This window comes from Engystomops pustulosus, chromosome 4 (assembly GCF_040894005.1).
Source record: "Engystomops pustulosus chromosome 4, aEngPut4.maternal, whole genome shotgun sequence".
Classification (NCBI taxonomy): domain Eukaryota; kingdom Metazoa; phylum Chordata; class Amphibia; order Anura; family Leptodactylidae; genus Engystomops; species Engystomops pustulosus.
The window spans coordinates 106,250,479-106,271,229 of record NC_092414.1 but is presented as its reverse complement, the minus strand read 5'-3'; the positions used below and the strand labels follow the sequence as shown (position 1 = coordinate 106,271,229).

Sequence of the window (20,751 nt, the reverse complement as noted above, 5' to 3'; positions counted from 1 at the left end):
GGTGCTGGCTCCGTTCGTGAGCCAGTGCCAGAAGCAGGACGTTATAGCACGTCCCTGTGCGCTTAGCATCTAGCCGTAGGGACTAGGGGTTAAAGCATTTTCTAAACATGTATCTTCTCTCTTGAAATATATATTGATCAGTATTGTGTTTCTAGGTGATAGGGTGCCGGTGATATCCACTGTTAAATTTGCAGTTAGGAATTTAAAGTTGTATATAAAAATGTATTTTTACTGCAACTTTAACAGTGGATCTCTATTCACCTAGAAACAAAACCATGTTATGATGGAACACCAGAACTGTGTTTCTAGGCACCATTGTTCGAGAGATTTTAGTCAGATTTAGCTCAACTATATCTCCATAGATACAGACATTATATCTAAGCAGTTGAGATCAAAATGCCCAATACTAATTTCTGCAAACACCAGTCATTGCTTACTGTGGTCCATTCTTGTCATCCAGGTGCACTTGGCTTTTGCAGTTTACAGGCTCTGCTCCAATTTCCACTGTCACTACATCAAATGGCAGCTCTGCATAGTAGTCTTTGATCTTTGGGTTGAATTCAGGAGTCAGATCCAGAGGAGGATTGCTGAAGATACGACTGATGTAAGATAGTGTATCATTATCTGTTCCAAGACACAAAGGAGCGATGAGTTGCTGGAAATTTCCTAGCAATTATATCACAGTACAAGAGGGAAAAAAGTCACTGTCTTTTTCTAATTTATTATGTGGCGGACATATACAAATATAAAATAGTACAATCAATTTAGTAGGAGCACATATTCTTACATTTTAATTAATTGTTTATTAAAAATTGTTTATTGTTTATATTTGCAGAATAGATGGGAAATTTAGTTGGAGCATTTGACCAAAAGTGAAATGGCTACCAATATATCAACGTGTAAAAAAATTATTTGCATGAAATGGGGATCAGAGATGACTCTGGCTGCTTCAGGTGCTCTATGTGTATTTATACTTTGTACATGTGAATTGGTCCTACCCCCGAATTACAAGCTTTTGGGGAAAATATTTGAATATACTGAACCTCTGTTAAGACCCCATTCTCAGTGCTATTTTAGGATGGTTGTTTCACAACAAAATCCTAAGAACAAAATTATTTTATCAAGGTAGTGGTTGTGGCTACATTTATTGTTGCTCATGGATGGGGCAGTTGTCCTGATTATAAAAATGGCCTATTACTAGGCGATAAAGAAATAAGAAAGAAACAAGTATGGTTTCCCAACAAAGGGGGAGAGAGCCTAGAATTAGATTTGTGCATCTCTAGTGATTTTCTTTTTTGTTTTACCCTTGCCACCTAATGATTAGAAATGTAAGTTTTTTTTCTTTTCCTCTTGTATTGTATAGCAATATATTTTACAAAAGAATAATTATAATCATTGCTGGCCTGAGCATTACTACTCCATGGGAGCAGCTCTTTGGTATCAGAACTAACGTTTGCTGACACCGAAAAAACAAGTAAATAACCTATGACTTTAGAGGTAAATAGCACTGCCCTACTTTAGAGTGACCCCAGCGACACATTTTTTTTGTGTCTCTTTAGTTTTGCTTAGAAAGTAATCTTTTGTGTTTTCTTTGGTAAATTGTATACATTTATGTCAGTTTAACATTAAATTCATATTTATGCAATGTATGCGGTTTCAGTTGAATTGTCAGGGACTTAATTTAAAAGGAACTTGTCACCAGCACCCCCAATCCAATTATTCATGGGATTAGAGACACCATTCTACTAAATCAGAGGTCCCCAACCGCCAGTCCGCGGACCAGGACCGGACGGGACCACGTTGCAGCCCTCCGTCCGGCACCTTGCTCCCCGACGCTGCCAGCACCTTGTACCCACCCCCCGACTCCGCCGGCACCTTACCACAGCCCCCAGACCCTGCCGGCACCGAGCTCCCCCCCTCCAGGCTCTCGGCTCCCTGCTCCCAGGGGCGCACCTGCCATGAGGCGAGTTGAGTATGGATGATGGATGAGGGCGCAGCACCGGGCTCCAGCCCGCCGGCGGACACATACTCTCGCCCGCCGCCACATGCTCCGGCTAGCACAACCCCCTGCCAGCACATGTACCTGTCCCGCAGCTGGCATATTCACATGCCCGCGGGCTGGCATATCCCCCCGCAAGCCGGCACTTCCCCATGACAGGCGCCCGGTACTTCCCCCCGCTCGCGCCGACACATGTACCCTTGCGCCTGCCGGCACATTTACCCGCCCACACTGCAGCGCGGCACATGACCGCCGGCGGCACATCCGCCTGCTTGCCGGACGGCACCTGTGAACTCCCGGAACATCCCCTTAACTGCAGCCCCACCTGTCCTCTCCGGGTTCTCCCACTCCCTGCATACTACCCTAAGCTACCAGCTCCGGTCACCCCCCCCCCCCAGACAGCCCCCCTAGGCTCCGGTTCCCCCAGGCTCCAGCCCCCCGCCGGAGGACAAGGCAGAACCTGCCAGGACCGTAAAAGAAGAAAAGAGTACGGTAAGGTAACTTCTATGTATGTATGTATGTATAGGTATGTATAGATGTGTGTGTATACATATGTGTGTATGTATAAGTATGTATAGATGTGTGTGTATACATATATGTGTATGTATAGATGTGTGTGTATACAAATATGTGTATGTATAAGTATGTATAGATGTGTGTATACATATATGTGTATGTATAAGTATGTATAGATGTGTGTATACATATATGTGTATGTATAGATGTGTGTATACATATATGTGTATCTATAAGTATGTATAGATGTGTGTGTGTGTATATATGTGTATGTATGTGTGTGTGTATATGCTGTATCTACTGTTTGTTTATGTGTATATATGCTGTATGTATATGCAGCATTTGTGATATTTATCAGGGCTTCTATTTTGTACTACATGGCAGTACTCGGTATGCATTTTATACTACTTGGCGGTACGTTGTATCTATTTTATAATACTTGGTGGCATGCTGTGTGCATTTTATACTACTTGGTGGCACGCTGGATGCATTTTATACTACATGGCGGTATTCTGTATGCATTTTATACTACATGGTGATACGCTGTATGCATTTTATACTACATGGCGATACGCTGTATGCATTTTATACTACATGGCGATACGCTATATGCATTTTACACTACATGGCGATACGCTGTATGCATTTTGCATTGCTTTATTTTTACACCAAATCAATATGATGGATCTGGTCCGGACACTCCCTGATATCTTATGTTATAAGGTCCACCCCTCCATAACCCCACCCCATATGACCAAAGCCCCCCCCCACCCCCAACGGGCCATGGAAAACTGGTCTAGCTTAAAGCCGGTCCCTGGTGCAAAAAAAGTTGGGGACCTCTGTTCTAAATAATATTGATGCATTCAGTTGCTAAAGATCCAGTCATGGAGGCAGGTGAGCTCCGGCTTAGAGTTAAGCTACCCTACCTCCTCACTGATGATGACACTGCTAACCCAGACCCCCTTATGAATGAGGGAGTTGAGAGAGATGCTGGATGTGTGATTCACTGAAGGAAATACCTGAGGGAGGGACGAATAAAGGGGCTGAGAGAGAGGCTGGCAGTGATGCTTAAGAGACTTTCTTAGGGAGGGGGGAGCTGATTTCTCTTTAGCTTTAGCTGGAAGATACCAGGTATTATGTGGTGTTAACTATTATTATTCCCTCTGGATCTGATAGACTTTAGGAGTAATACACATAACTGTGATTATACTGCAACCTTAAATGCTGCATTCTAAGAGAAATATAGATAATAGATTTTGCTATAGATCATGGAAGTAAAAGCTGAAAAGAACTCAAAACCATGGACTGCCAAAGCATGTGAGACGCTGGCCAATCTAAGGTATCTTACATAACAGTTCATTACTGACAATAAATATTTCTATGGCTACTGCATCAAAAAAAGACAACAATTACTATGTAAATGATTATCATAATAAGTGGACAATAGTTGAGAATATGAATTTTTACTTACCATCACTGCAATTCCTCAACTTCCTTGAGTCTGAAAAAGTAAAAAGTATAGTGTTTTAAAGAATCTTCATAATGTATTTATAGCAAATAAAATGGTTTCATTCTGGTTTCAATGAAGCAGAGCAGACCAGCACTGCAATATATTAAATACTAAATATATTAACCGGCACTGCATTGGTCAATTTAATAATACCGTTTTTTAATTTCATTATTTCTCAATATACATATATGGCCTTATTGGTTATATATCCCATATCACAAGCTTGTATTTTTTCAGAAAATGCCTGGCTTGAATGGCCAGAGAAATATTCACTCTTAGGCAAATAAACATTTTGTTGTACCATGGGTATGGCCATGAGATCTAGGGCACCTTCTCTTATCCATCAAGAACCTCCAATTCAATCCTCCTGAGTCCTGGTTCCGCTCAGAAACTTGTTATGAGAGGCTGCACCAGACTTTCAGACCAAAATTACCATGTACCTATAAATAAAAATGTAGATTTCTCCTTCATTCTAAACTAAACTTTTAATGCTGCTGAGATTACAGGAAGTGCAGGGGTGAGACTAAGATGTGCTTCTGCACAGTGCACTACTGTGTATTACACAGCTTGTAAAGCCAGAGCATGGAAGGGCTAGGGTATCCCTTCTGGCTCATAAGTGTATGAGTGTATTTTAGAAGAAACAAGGCCATAGATAACACAATGCTTGATTTTAATGGTAGATTTCCTGTAAGGCCTAATTTACATCTCTATATATAATATATGCCATATTTTTAATTGCATGTGACATATTCATTTATATGCATTAGGCAGCTGTGTGGCTCTGGGGACTAAAATTAAGTTTACCATCCACCAATACCACCAAGTCTTCTTCTGCTGCAGTTTTTCAGTGATTCACTGTATAAAACCTTTTTGTACTATTTTCTTTCTCTGCCCAAGTGCATATACTTTTATTTACATTCATCTTCCTTAGCCTTTTATAACTACTATACCAAAAAACACAAAATAGAGGTGGGAAGAAAGGGCTATGTATCCACAACTCTAAGTATGAATACACACCTATTAAATATTCACCCAATAAATGCATGAAACCATATTGGAAAAATAATGAATTTTTATTGTATCCAACAAACAAACGGCATGGATAAAAACTGGTTATCAATCAGATTGGGAGACAAACAGAAAAAGATTCATTGCACATGCCCGGGTGTAAACAATATGTTCATAATTAATAACCCCTATAAAACATCAATTTACAGTGCTGTATAACAGGAACAAAAATCATTCCCACATCTATAATAGCACAAATGACCATAATGAGTTAAAGTCCCAAAAAGTTAGCAATATCCTGTATTAAACAGGAATCCAAACAAATAGTACATGGGTACATAAGGGTAAGGCAGGGGAACAAAGGGTAAAATATTACTGACCACGGGCAGAGGAGAAAGAGACCAACCCCGACACGTGTTTCGCCACTAAGATGGCTTCTTCTGGGGGAGTCTTTTATAAGATAAACCTGCAGCTTCCACAAATCCTAATGTAAGAGTATACCATCTGCCTCTGTATTAAATATTATACAGAGCCTAGTATCATTTGCATTCCACTTCATTAGAGAAGTATAGTTCTATATCACCATAATAGGTACTTAATTGTTGAAAGACAAACTAAGCTATAACCAAATAGTAATGGGAAAGACAAATTAAGGGTGGGAAACATTAACATCTCAGATTACAAGCAGTTATTCCTCATGGAAGTACTGATGACTTGGAATTATTCACCTTGAAGTATATAGATTCTGATATTCTTATGTACGTGTCAGAACAGTTTAGGAGACTTCGAAGATACCATAATGATGATCATACCATATTTCCTACCCTCAAACAGTCAAACCAAGTTTGAGATTCTCGAAGGAAATAAAATTAATGTTCTCCAACATTTTATCAGTAAATTTGTCTGTGAAGCACAAAGTTCACTCCGGTTCATTCAGACTTCAGTTCTGGAAATCATTACCAATGAAGGAAACCCAAGGTCTAGTTTCTATAACACTGGTTAGATTTTTGCTGTGTTTAGAACTGGATGCATGGAATTTAGAAGACGAAAATCTGCATTCAGTTACAAAACTGGATGTACAGAACTTGTGTACATGTCATCAGTAATGTACAAGGCTCACTTCAAATTGTAATATTACTACTGCACTAAAAAATGATGTGTAGAAAAAAACTTGTATAAGCCCATTGTTAGCCATCCATGTTTTTTTGTTTTGTTGTGGATGTCAACAGACATTTTACTTATGCCATTTAAAAAAAATATGTATAGAAATTGAAATAAAGCTTAATTTTAAAAAGTTGGCAAAAATAATGAATCCCTTACTAAAATATAATTATAGTTGGCATTGATGTGTCTGTAACACCAGAAATAACACCTTATCAACACCACATATGGTAAATACCGTTAAAAATCTTATAAAAATGCAAAAATTAGAAAAAGTGGTGATTTCTCAAAAATCTAAAAAATCTTCTTACAATGTTTGGAAAGTAACATGATACAGAAAAATATTATTATTTCCTTAGTAAAAGTAGTTAAAGTTTAGTAAAATATTACGAAAATGAACTTTTGCTATAAACAAACAAGTCCCAAGAATACATTTATTATGTTGAATGTCAAAGTGAATCATAAAAATTGAATGTGCAAAATGTCAATGGAGAAATTTCAGGTTTTTTTCCATTCCTTCCCAGAAAGATTTAAATATTAATTAATGATTCATATGTCTCCTTGATTGTCCTATAAAACATACCATTTTTCCAAAAACAAACATCATGCATGGCCGGCACACAAACAGTAGGTTATGCTGCATTTCCATACATTTCAGTAACTATCATCAACTAACTAAAATCAACTTTTAAAATAATGCTAATGATCCTGAAAGGCTCTGGGGTGTTAAGGTGTTACCAGAGCGCATGCATGCTGTTAGCACAGGCTGTTACATTGTCTCCTACTTGCTCCCTCAGCACTTCCACCTCCCTCTGCCTGACATGATCTCATTGCAGCAGAGGAATTTTTAGTACACAGGGAGGGGGGAGTGGTCCCATACATTGTAACAAACAGCCTGTTAATCTGAAGCACTGAGGGGCTCTTGTAATGCCTCCACAGTCCCCTTCTATCTCATTAGCATAATTGTAAAGGTTGATTTTAGTAGGAAGGAGGCCATGGATAACATATATAAGAAGATTACCAGTCACAATGCCTGGATCTATGAGTAAGTGTCCCTGGTTTATAATGATGTATTTTTATGGTAGGTTTCCTTTAATCCATACCCAAGCACAATAAGGGAAATGTATACTAACCTGATAACTTTTCAATTTGCATTGAAACATTGGACAATTCAATCTCTTCTTTGTGTTGAAAATTTTGTCTATAAATAAAATTTTATAGTTATTAATAGCAGTGGTATTGAGCTTGCTCCCCTCATACAGCATGACTAGGGCTTGGGGGAATGCCATGCATATGCAGATTTATGAAATTAATATTTTAGTTTCAGAAAATTCCGAAATAAATTGGCCATTAGCAGCATATCCAATAGTGCATTACAAAAGAAAAATTGCAAAGATTGGTTTTAACATGCACAAAATCTGATGTTCACATTAAAGGGAGCCTAAGCAGTCGATTCTCTTCTATTTTCATGTAGGCAATGATTGGCAGGTCTCTTCCTCTATGTGTAAAATTAAAGACCAATCAGACTTAGTCGAGCATGGAGGAAAGCCACTCGCAGACTTTTCTCCTTGTGCACGGCTGTTCTAGATCATTGTGAATCAATGTAGATCATTGTGAATCCGTTTACAGGTTCCCTTTAACCTCTTTTTCTACCAACGACAAAAATCTTTAATATCAAGAATACAAATTTCATACAAGGAAATGTAGTTGCATACGTTAGAATTTATTTATTGAGCTAAATTATTATGCTACATTTAGGGTAAAATCATTGTTCTTGTGTAGTATTTGTGGTACAAGCATTGTTTTGGGGATATATTTATGGTAAAAACATTGTTCGTGGCTGTATTCGTGGGATGTGCATTGTTCTGGTGCGGTACTTAATGTATGAATATTGTTCTGTAGCTGTATTTATGGTGCAAGCATTGTTCTGGTGTTGTCTTTATGGTACTATGTACTGGTACTGCATTTATGGTATGAAAATTGACCAATCCAAGCCAAAAATAACCAACTATAGTGCTACATTAGGATTACTGAAAGGAAGTTAGGTCGAAAATGGCAATATGACCACTACTTTTTTCTCATATGTATAGTTCTTCAATCCTTCACAAATATTTACTTAATAAAGTACTTGTGAATGATAAAAACAGCTGTTTTATTCTTCAAACAGTTGCTGAGTTTTAAAAGTTTTCAAATGTTGGTTTAAAATTGTAGTAAAACTGTCCTGAATAATGACTAAAGACCTTTAAGGCTACCTTTGTAATCTGCCAGGGATAACTTATACATCTTCAACATTGTCTTATTTTCTAAAACAGAAAAACGCAACTTACATGTAACGTACCTGTTTGTCAAATTGAGTTCTTCTAAGGATTGTAGACATTCACACAAGTCAGAGAGAAAGTCATGTAGAGTCAGGATTGATCTGAGATTTTCCATTTGGTCAACTCTGTGGTAAAGCTCATGTCTTAATGCTTTTAGTATAACAGAATTGGAAGGATAAATCTGTAAATGGATAGAAAAAAAGAGTAATCATATTTAATATTTTATTATTATCACCTATTAATTACACACCTCCACCTAACATACTGAAAGGCATGGGAGAAAGCAAATCTGGTTTTAGGCGTAGAACCTGAGACTAGTTTCTAGGAATTCAAAACTTTTTATTTACTGAGTTGTAAATTTAACCCAACTACCTTATCATGTCCGTGCAGTGTTATGCCATTAAGAATGGCTCATGATTCCTGAATAAGTAACTTGGTGTGCCATCCTTAAAAATGAGCTGTTTTTTCAATTATTTTAAACTTTTTCTGACATGTTTTGCAAAATTAGGCAAATAAGGCAAAATTGCTGGATACTAGATAACAAGGGCAAAAACAGTAAAGTACTTTTATGGCAAGTTACGTTACAATATGCTACAGGCTTGACCAGGAGTAGTATCTTAAGAAATTATTTTACATCTGTAATTCAAATTACTTTAGTTAATAAAATAAACTGATTCCCAAAACTACAAGTAACATTTTTTATGACAACATTTTTGTAGGGGTGGATATTTATGGTATTGTTATATGTTTATGTTTTAAAATAATATATTTTAGACCTTCTAATTGTCTGACAATATCCTAGTGCCATTAGGGTGTATGATATGGATCTGACTGTACAATGCATCTATAGGACACTCAGCACATGGTCAATGTCAACTTCTGGTAGATGGGGTTTTAGCTGCAATATTTTCCTCATCCTGACTGCCTTATACCCTTTCTGTATGAGTTTAGTTAAAGATGATTCAAGAGTTATAGCAGTTGTGTGTTGTGACTGGTCTGGCCTTGAAAGCATTCATTACATAATTACTTTTGTTCTTCTGCCCTGTCTTCATCATTTAGCTGAAAGATATGTGGGATATCATGATAAAAATTAATGGCAGTGTTGCCTGAGTTCTCTGTTTTTAATCACGGCCATCATCAGCCAAGTATTTGCTAATAATGTACTGATGACTGTGTGTAAGCGCCGGTGAAGAGTTCAGCATCACTCCACAAGTGTCCTGTTAATAGAAGGATTATGAATGTGCGATGCTAAAATATAAAGGAGGACTTGGAACAGATATATATCCATATCTATCTCTTGTACGGTATAACATTTGGCTGAATAAACATACCTTAGATTTGGGGTACTGTTTTACTTCACTGTTGATTTTGCTGCTTTCCATATATCTTTCTGTCTATAAACATATGTTTTAACATGCATTGCTATTTTCTTTTTCAAGATTTATTTAAGAAATCACTCAAAGAAGATGTGTGTCACTAAATTTATCCTAAATCACTTTTTATTATATCGAATATTAATGAAGCCCACATGGTTGTTGATTTGGAGCTTCACCATCAGGGTGCTTTCAGGAAAAACTAATAGGAGCTCAGTACAATTGTTGATTTATCTGATAAGTAGAAGCATATGTTGATATCACCAGTTTCAGTCGGTTCAGCCCACAGAGTTAATCTTTTGCTGATCTGAGGAAGAAGCCATCATTTTTATTTTGCAGTGTCCATTTGCTGAATGCACCTGGACAAACATCCACATAGGTCCCAATTCAATGTCTGCAGGCCAAAAGAGAACCCTTTTGGCCTCAGGCTAGAATATGTAGGTGTATATTTTTTATGCTGAATGGAAACACATTCAGCTGTACTTTTCCATAAAGTGGCATGCACTAAAAAAACTATACACAAAAAATAGGTGAACTTTATGGAATTATCTGCAGTTCTGCATTGATTACCATTACACTGTCGTCTAACAGTTATCTAAACAAACACAATAATAACTCACCTAATAACATGCTAGAAGTTGTACTTATAATGTTTTATCCGCTATATCCATAGTGCAGAGGAAAAAAATAAGTGAGCCCCTAAAATAAGCAACCAGTAAATCTCCCTTTAGCAGCGATCACCTTCACCTGGAATGCACTGTATGAAATACTATCATCAGACTGCGGTGGGAGAGTCATTTCAGATGCCTCTACCTTCTCTTCTATAGCAGATAGAACCATGCCTTTGGTGTCATGTTGAAGATATAGGCAGGAACTGGATTTTCAAATACATCTTTAACTGGCCATATCCTCAATTCATATCCTTGTAGCTCACAGCACCACAAGCCCAATGCAATCTAAAAGATTCTTATCATTAACCCCTTAGTGCAATATGCGAAATATGTGCCTGTGCAGTCGCCTGTGCTGTCAATGTGGGAGCTTGGCTGTATATGACAAATGGCTCCCGAACTAACAGCCTTGTGTTTTAGCCCTTACACAGAGTCTGTCCTTTAATAGTTACATATTCTTGTATCTTGAAAATATTCTTACTTCTAATATTATATCCAAGACCTTAAAGTTCTGAATCAAAATTAGGCTGTGTGCCTCTTAATAAAAGAATTCTGGGCTGATCTCATATGACAACCAATAATCCTGGCACTGTTATGACTAACATTAAGAAACAATATATTACCATCTCAAACTTTTCCAATTTTGTTTGCTCCTGTAACAAAGAACTTAAGTTATCCATTTGTTCCCATGTAAAAGCAAGAATGGAGTCTATCCAACAAGTTTTCTAAAAAAAAAAATTACAACATATAAATTAATATTAAGGAATGCAACTTTATGAAGATTTCTCTTTTCCATGTCCAGTTTACAACTTTTAAAGCTTTCCATCCATCTGTCTTAATAATATTCATTCTAGACAATGTTCACCCCTATTAGAATAAATCACTTAGCAGCTTTACATGTGACATCCAATGAAAGAGTTATAGAGACATCATTATATTTAATTTTATAGAAAATATTATAAATTCACTTTTACAAAAAAAATGTGATGTGATCATTTTTAAGTAAATATCTGAGAAATAAAGTAAAAAAAAGAAAATTTTGGGGTAAGACATACCTTCAAAGTAAGACAGTGTTTTACTTTTTCTAATGCGTCTAAGAAAACAAATAAATGGTTTTGAAATAATAAATTAAAGGTATCTTCCAATACGGTTTCCATAGTAGCATAACAATCCACATTTAAATCATTTAACACAAGTTGTTCTTTCACCTTGAAAAGAAGACATTGAGATGTTACTAGAATATTGAGCCACAGTACATTGTTTTTAAGGATTTAATAAAAAATATAGACAGCAAAATCTTTGACGATGACTATAGCTATTCTGATGTCTTTTTTACCGAATGGTGTCTTTATTCTACACAGTATATATTATAGTATCATATTTTGGAACCTTAAAAACAAAATATAACACCATACATAGAACACCACCTCTTTCCAAATGCAGCCGCCAATGCCATCAGCTAATCTCTCTGGGTCCTGTACCCCACAATCCTGCCATCCAGCTGATTATATAATGGGAGCTGTATAGAGTGGTTCGTAGACAGGGGCTTAAAGAGCATGTTGATATACACCAATTAATTCAGGCAGGAATGAACAATATACAGGCGGTCCCCTAGTTAAGGACACCTGACTTACAGACGACCCATAGTTAAAGACGGACCCCTCTGCCCACTGTGACCTCTGGTGAAGCTCTCTGGATGCTTTTATTTAGTCCCAGACTGCAATGATCAGCTGTAAGGTGTCTGTAATGAAGCTTTATTGATAATCCTTGGTCCCATTACAGCAAAAAATTTTTTAATGATGATTGTCACTGGGGCAAATTTTTTTTTTTTGGTCTTGATCTACAATTATAAAATATACAGTTTCGACTTACATACAAATTCAACTTAAGTATAAACCCATGGACCCTATCTTGTATGTAACTGTCTGTATAGCAGAAATATTACATCACTAGTGTTGTTAATGGGAGAAAACGCACACATTACCATCAGAAGGAAAACTGCACGGGGTGAGCCCTAACTATGTACTACATTTATGGTGTAAACCACTATTTGTGTTTCCAATAGTTTGGGTAAAAAAATCTGAATATTTTCAGAAAGCTACTGTAACTGTATATACCTGAGCCTTCAAAAGCAAAGAGGTCAGAAACTTTAGACCATGGCCAGGAGGGAGGAAGTATATGAAGCCATTGATGTAATAAATTATTACGATTATACTACCCATTTATATGTCTTTACCTTTTATAATTACTAAATATATTTTAGAAATTGTGGATCTTTAAGTGCCGTAGAACACAAAATATATCCAGTAGGAATTAGCAGTTCTGAACTACTTTTGTTTTAGGCCTTTCCTAGTCCATCATTCTGTAAACTATTCATGACCAAAACTATTATTTATTACATAAATCTGATTCTATTTTTTAGGGTATAACTAAGCAGTTTTGCAGCTGTGAGAATAATAAAGAAATCCCGCTGGGACTCATTCCATATGATTTATATAAAACTGAATCTGAGATCATTTAGTGAAATGGATTTATCTTCCTGGTTTTATTACATTTGTGTTCTCAGCCAAAATGCATTTGGAGACTTCAACAGCACTGCCCCATGGCTTCTTGGGGCCTATTCACACTGCTGTGAGCTGACGGGCGGCTGAGGTAATGTAATACTGAATCCTAATGTGACATATGAATGAAAACACTTCTGACACAAAGACAATTCTATAATAATAATAAAGAGATGTCTCAAGGAGTTTAGTTTCAGTGTTTTTTACCTCTGACATTAAAACTATAACTGGTCTTTGAGACTTCGTGAAGTCACCAAATTTCTGACTGCCACAATAAAACCTTTATCTTGTCGATTTAGAAAGGTAAGCGTTTTTATAAGCAATTCCTAGAAATGTGCTCATAGGCATTTTCCAAAATGAGAGGAGCCGTTTACACTGAAACAACCCCACGTTATACAATGGTTTATTTATTAAAGTCCCCAATTTTTGGAGAAAGAAAAAGAGTCCTTTAAAATAGTGCTTTCTGAAACTCTTGTTGATCAGATGTGTTTGATACAGGTGCTTTAGATGTCCTTAATAATCCTAGCATCCTAGCAATGTCCTTTTTTTCCTTTTTTCACTTTTTTTCACCAGCGGACCCGAATTACAATGTTCCCTCAAACACAACACTGAAGTTCGGGTCAGGATTCTTGTTCAGCTTTTATCCCCTCCTGTCAGTAATATTGGCAGCATGTATACCAATGCAGGGCTGCCATAAACTCACTGGCATCCATGATGTCATTGTAGGGAGGATTGTCGCTACATCATGTGGAGTGACGATTCCCCCCAAAATGGTGGTACACACGCAACACTGGGGTTTAAACTTCCCATTACTCCGGTTAACACCACGATCAGCACCAGGACCGGTGAGGTCGGTTTGATACACGAAAAGAATTTACAAGTTCTGATTTGGACAAACTCAGCTAGACCTAAATTTTAACGGGACTGGTCATCACTAATCTTCAGTGTCATTAATAGAGGAGATATAATGGGGCTAAATATAGAAAAGGGAATTCACAACCCAAACCACAACCCAACTTTGGCAGAAGTTGGAAAATAATTAAATTTCACACTCCATTGAGTCAGACCCAAATGTATCATGTCCGTGTGGTAGATTTACCATCCAAGTTACAGTAAATAAGCCATGAGCCTGTAGTTTTGGCAAATCTTAATGATATTCTAGAAGAGAGGAATTAGGTAATATGGATTATGTTTCTCTAATTTTAAGTGTTCAAAAATAAAAACATACCCATTGTGGGAATACGTTTGTTAGATTGCACCTGGATTCGTAACTCAAACCAGTAGAAGATCTACAACATAGGATTGATACAAATTTTTTTTTCTCTGTTCATGCTTGACTTCTAGTTTTGACTTCCAAAAACATTTGCAGTGCATAGATAGTATTACATTTTTTAGCTTTTGCATCTGTACATTTTTGTCAAATTCATTGGACTGGTTTAGTGAGGTCAAGTGTACCTTAATGGAACATCAGACCAGCATAAGTTTACAAGAATCAGACATTCCTATTTTTACAGAACATGTAATAAACATCCATGATTAATGACTTTCAATTCATGCAGTAGTGCAATTGGCATTATGTTTCCCAAATCTGTCTAGGAATGAAATTTAATGTAACCTTTTGGAGCATGTCAATAAATCTCTATCACCCTCAGGCAGTGATGAGTTAGTGAAGCATTACAGCTCTGACATTGTAGGACAACAACAATGCAAACTTATTGAATGGCTACTCCATCCTTACAATAAAAGGAAGATGTGCTTGGGTTCATCTGCTAATGATGCATTTAATAACATCATCTTTTAAGCACAGGAATGAACAGAATAGATAAAAAGTTACCACAGCTAAATCTGGAGCAGTCAGGAAATCTGAAAAAAAAAAATAAGCATTTTCCTACAATCATAATAGATAATGACTACAGGCGGTCCCCGGGTTATATACTTAATAGGTTCTTTAGGTTTGTATGTAAGTCGGAACTGTATATTTTATAATTGTAACCTCGGACAAAATTTTTTTGTTCTCTTTTTTTTTGGGTTGTCATAAGAACCAGGATTAACAATGAGGCTTAATTGCAGACACCTTTTATAACTGTTACAGCTGATCATTGTAACAAAGGGCTAAAGTACAGTAAATTACCAACATCCATTAGTTAGTTTGTTACTAGGGGTCGTATGATAAGTCGGGTGTTCTTAAGTAGGGGACCACCTGTATAACTATTGAAGGTTCATGCAGTCCAATTATAACAGCTCCATCCTCCTTGTACTGGACTATATGGGGGGTATTCATCAAACATTGGTGCATCGTGCACCAGCACTTGATGAACCTCCACATCGGAACAGAAAGATCAAGAGGCTTATAGTATATCTGGCGGGCAGGCAATTCTAAGCCAGGTTCTGCCTGGTCTAGAATTGCAATAAAACTTTGCCAAATGGGCCACTCCATAGTCTGGCATACCCACACCCTGTGACCACCATGGCCACTATGCATAGAGGTGGCAAAAGTGGAATAGGTGCAATTCTTCTAAACCAGTACAAGCCAAGATCAATGTCACCCAAAATGTACCTACTCCAATCCTAGACCACTGCCTTTGCTCTTCTTTAGCAACAACTGGAAATCTGTTAGTGGGAAAATATTCCATCCAGTTCTGTGCGCTAGCCATGTAATTTTCCTGGCTTTACAAAACCCAGGTAGGGAAAGCCTAACAGATTGTATTAAATAGAAGTTAGCTGGAAGAGATATTTCAATTCACAATGGGCCACATTTACTAAAGGCCGTGAGCCAGTTTTCTGTCAGACTTCTGGAGCAAGTAACACAAATTGTGGAGCACTGACACTTTTATTGCAGTTTGCACTACTCTTGGTAAATGTGCCCCTATGTCTTTATACCCTTTCTTAAGTCAATTAAGTCAAATGCACCTGTGTGAAGATTGCCTATAAATGTAACCATGTTGTCTCTTAGAAATGAGATTGTTGTCCTTGGATGTGACCACCACTGCTGGAGTAATTGGCCAATCAAATCGTTTTTGAATATGAAATGGCTGGGAGTTAATGTTCCTCAGCCGTCCTGTGGTAATGAATTCTGTATCCAGGTAGTCATGCAGGAATTAATTGTGTAGCCACCACAATTGATTGCAGGGTTGTCATATCCAAGGACAAGGATCATCTTTCTAAGAGACAACATGACTACATCTATGAGAAATTATCTCCACACAGGAACATAAATTGAAGAAATGTTTATATATGGCAGATTAATTCAATTAAATGTGATGCCCAGATGAGAATTCCACTTTAAATGGAAAGTGATTTCAGGGAGAGAGCTCCGGGGGCATTTATAAAAAGAAATACAAAAAAACTACCAGGTTTGTTACCTGTTTTTCAAGGCTTTTGGTGTCACTGTATTTCATTCTACTGAGCAGCCAATGCAGAATTACATTAAAGTAACCAGGAGGAAATCCTACGGACTCTCAACCTTGAATAAGCCAATAATGAGCCAACCAGGACTGGACCCCTGATATACAAGGTTCCTACAACAGATGTATGTGTTGCTTTCATAATAGGTTCATCACTGGGTCTGTGTGAGTGTGTGATCATGTTCTAAACATGCTGTCCTTAATGCACATAATGTCAGTTCAGTTCTTTAACATACTGTAATTGTAAATGAATTCTACTGCATTCATGTCTATGTCGAAGCCATATTTAGCAGCAACTTTGCACATTGCGCCAGACAAAAAATGAAACTGGTTAGAAAAGCCTTTTACATTAGTAGCATAACACAGCATAAAGCACTTGTGAAATTCATGATACAATATAAATACAGTGACATACATCAGATATGGTATGGTATGTCATTGTCTTGTACAAATGCTGCATAATACTGGACTGATTTATGTGTTAACATAACTTACAGGAAATTACATTTATATTTCAAAATGCAAGTGAATTTTTTACACTGACCTCAAGCACTGAAGGATGAGAAATACTGCTGTAGCCAATGTCAATCGATAAAAGCTGGAAACATTCACTGCACCTGAAATCATTCAGATAAGAAGTGAGTTATGCAATGCATATATGTTCACTCAATAAAGTGAGTGTGGTACTACGCAAGTGTAGGCAACTACCACTATGGTCTGGGGTTTACTGTTTATAGCCAAGCTATCCCTGGACAAATCACTGCTTTAGATTCTCTGTTTTGCATTTTTAGTGCAGTCTGATAACTTAAGGTAAGTTTTAAAAATTACCAGCAAATGCTAGTATAATACCAGCGGCACCAACCCATGGTCAGTCTGTGAATTACTGTGCATTGGCCGGTTTTCATGAAACAACCACAGTGCAGTGTATTGGACTCCATGCATCACAGATATACAGTATATCATGCGAGGAGTTCCTTCTTCAACACAAAACATGGTCCATGAAAATCTGGGCTTCTCCTGTCCAGTGATACACAGACTGACGTTGGTCACTGACCTAAAGCTGCTGTCTCAGGGATTGCTTGATTTCCGTTTGGAAACAAAGGTTTTTGCCATGTCAAAACGCATATTCATTTGGTGTTGGGTTTTGCCCAATGCATTTGCAAAACTCAATGGAAACTCATGTGAATCATGTGAATGCAGCCTTAGAATAGCGAAACATGGTAAGGATCTTCGTCAAGAAATATTCTGTTGAAAATACATGGGAATGTGAATCATGAGATTCCATTTCCATTACATAAAATTGACATGCTGCAAATAAGACATGAGTGATTGACCACGTGTTTATTTCCCTGATTGGAATGATTCTGTATCATTTCCATACTATAGACAATTTCTGTGAAAAACTTAATGGGGGTATTCTGGGAATAGGAACGTCTGATACAAAAACCCATAATACTATAAATAAATGAATAGAACAAAACGCAATGTCATTAGTCACAAAATGCTTACGTTTTATTTTATGATTCACAAATTGTTATGGTCTTTCCAAAGTAGGTGGAGTTATCACCAAGATGGCTGCCACTGGAAACAAGTCCCATGATCCTTTAGTTTTCAGTAACAGCTCCTCCCCCTCGTGCTCTGCTCCCAGTTAAGATGTAACAGACTGTCCTGCTCTTTTACCATAGTAATGATGTGTAACTGCCATCACTGCACATTACCTCACTATGAAGGGTTTCATCACAACACTGGCCATACTGGATGCACTGCAACCAACCGACTACAGCCAAACATAGTGATGACCTGTCCAGGCAGGTGCAGGACATGTGATGTGGACATGTGAACAGCGGCAATCTTCTGTTTTATGTATGCCCCGCACATAGAAAATCAATGGACTGATTAAAGGGCCAGTAGCCTTTTAATTCTTCATTTCAGTCTATGTCAGCAGCATTTTTCTTCTATGGGGAGCAAAATTGTAATCAGCTTATATTTAAAGACTAGAGATGAGCGAACATGCTCGTCCGAGCTTGATGCTCGGTCGAGCATTAGGGTACTCGAAACTGCTCGTTACTCGGACGAATACTTCGCCCACTCGAGAAAATGGCAGCTCCCGCCGTTTTGCTTTTTGGCGGCCAGAAACAGAGCCAATCACAAGCCAGGAGACTCTGCACTCCACCCAGCATGACGTGGTACCCTTACACGTCGATAGCAGTGGTTGGCTGGCCAGATCAGGTGACCCTGGGATAGACTAGCCGCTGGCCGCGCTGCTCGGATCATTCTGTCTCTGGATGCCGCTAGGGAGAGAGCTGCTGCTGGTCAGGGAAAGCGTTAGGGTGTTCTATTAGCTTACTGTTAGGCAGGAGTGATTCTCAAAGAACCCAACAGCCCTTCTTAGGGCTACAATAACGTTCTACTTTTTTTATTTTAATTTGCATCTTTTACCATTTTGTGAGGAATTAGCAGGGGGACTTGCTACCGTTGTGTTTAGCTCTTAGTGGCACACATATCCATAGCAAAGACCGAAGTGGGAAAATTCAGTAGGGGTTGGATTTCTATTAGGCAATAACTCAGTGTCATCTCATCTGGCATAGTAGTGTGCTTCCTTTGATACTTGGCTAGAAAATAGCCATAGGAGAATACAAACAGCTTCTTGAAGCCTACAGTAGCGTTCTATATATTTGATTTCTGGTTGATCTGCTGGTGGCTGTAGTTTCTGCAGTGCATGTACTTGCCAATTCTGAGCAATTTGTAGTGAGACTTGCGACCGCTGTGTTCTGCGCTTAGTGGCGCACATATCCATAGCAAAGGCCGAAGTGGCAAAATTCAGTAGGGGTTGGATTTCTATTAGGCAATAACTCAGTGTCATCTCATCTGGCATAGTAGTGTGCTTCCTTTGATACTTGGCTAGAAAATAGCCAGAGGAGAATACAAACAGCTTCTTGAAGCCTACAGTAGCGTTCTATATATTTGATTTCTGGTTGATCTGCTGGTGGCTGTAGTTTCTGCAGTGCATGTACTTGCCAATTCTGAGCAATTTGTAGTGAGACTTGCGACCGCTGTGTTCTGCGCTTAGTGGCGCACATATCCATAGCAAAGGCCGAAGTGGCAAAATTCAGTAGGGGTTGGATTTCTATTAGGCAATAACTCAGTGTCATCTCATCTGGCATAGTAGTGTGCTTCCTTTGATACTTGGCTAGAAAATAGCCAGAGGAGAATACAAACAGCTTCTTGAAGCCTACAGTAGCGTTCTATATATTTGATTTCTGGTTGATCTGCTGGTGGCTGTAGTTTCTGCAGTGCATGTACTTGCCAATTCTGAGCAATTTGTAGTGAGACTTGCGACCGCTGTGTTCTGCGCTTAGTGGCGCACATATCCATAGCAAAGGCCGAAGTGGCAAAATTCAGTAGGGGTTGGATTTCTATTAGGCAATAACTCAGTGTCATCTCATCTGGCATAGTAGTGTGCTTCCTTTGATACTTGGCTAGAAAATAGCCATAGGAGAATACAAACAGCTTCTTGAAGCCTACAGTAGCGTTCTATATATTTGATTTCTGGTTGATCTGCTGGTGGCTGTAGTTTCTGCAGTGCATGTACTTGCCAATTCTGAGCAATTTGTAGTGAGACTTGCGACCGCTGTGTTCTGCGCTTAGTGGCGCACATATCCATAGCAAAGGCCGAAGTGGCAAAATTCAGTAGGGGTTGGATTTCTATTAGGCAATAACTCAGTGTCATCTCATCTGGCATAGTAGTGTGCTTCCTTTGATACTTGGCTAGAAAATAGCCAGAGGAGAATACAAACAGCTTCTTGAAGCCTACAGTAGCGTTCTATATATTTGATTTCTGGTTGATCTGCTGGTGGCTGTAGTTTCTGCAGTGCATGTACTTGCCAATTCTGAGCAATTTGTAGTGAGACTTGCGACCGCTGTGTTCTGCGCTTAGTGGCGCACATATCCATAGCAAAGGCCGAAGTGGCAAAATTCAGTAGGGGTTGGATTTCTATTAGGCAATAACTCAGTGTCATCTCATCTGGCATAGTAGTGTGCTTCCTTTGATACTTGGCTAGAAAATAGCCAGAGGAGAATACAAACAGCTTCTTGAAGCCTACAGTAGCGTTCTATATATTTGATTTCTGGTTGATCTGCTGGTGGCTGTAGTTTCTGCAGTGCATGTACTTGCCAATTCTGAGCAATTTGTAGTGAGACTTGCGACCGCTGTGTTCTGCGCTTAGTGGCGCA

General features: G+C 38.2%; 1 protein-coding gene across 1 annotated transcript in view; it reads right to left on the bottom strand.

The window, feature by feature from the left end:
* CPED1 (cadherin like and PC-esterase domain containing 1) overlaps positions 1-20,751 on the bottom strand; it is a 244,549-nt gene that overhangs the window by 122,385 nt on the left and 101,413 nt on the right. The window contains exons 8-14 of the mRNA XM_072146984.1: positions 17,063-17,135; positions 11,609-11,761; positions 11,177-11,278; positions 8,533-8,693; positions 7,328-7,395; positions 3,987-4,016; positions 438-624 (exon numbers count right to left, since the gene is read on the bottom strand). Of these exons, the coding sequence (XP_072003085.1) occupies positions 438-624; positions 3,987-4,016; positions 7,328-7,395; positions 8,533-8,693; positions 11,177-11,278; positions 11,609-11,761; positions 17,063-17,135 (774 nt within the window). The remainder of the gene's footprint in view (positions 1-437; positions 625-3,986; positions 4,017-7,327; positions 7,396-8,532; positions 8,694-11,176; positions 11,279-11,608; positions 11,762-17,062; positions 17,136-20,751) is intronic.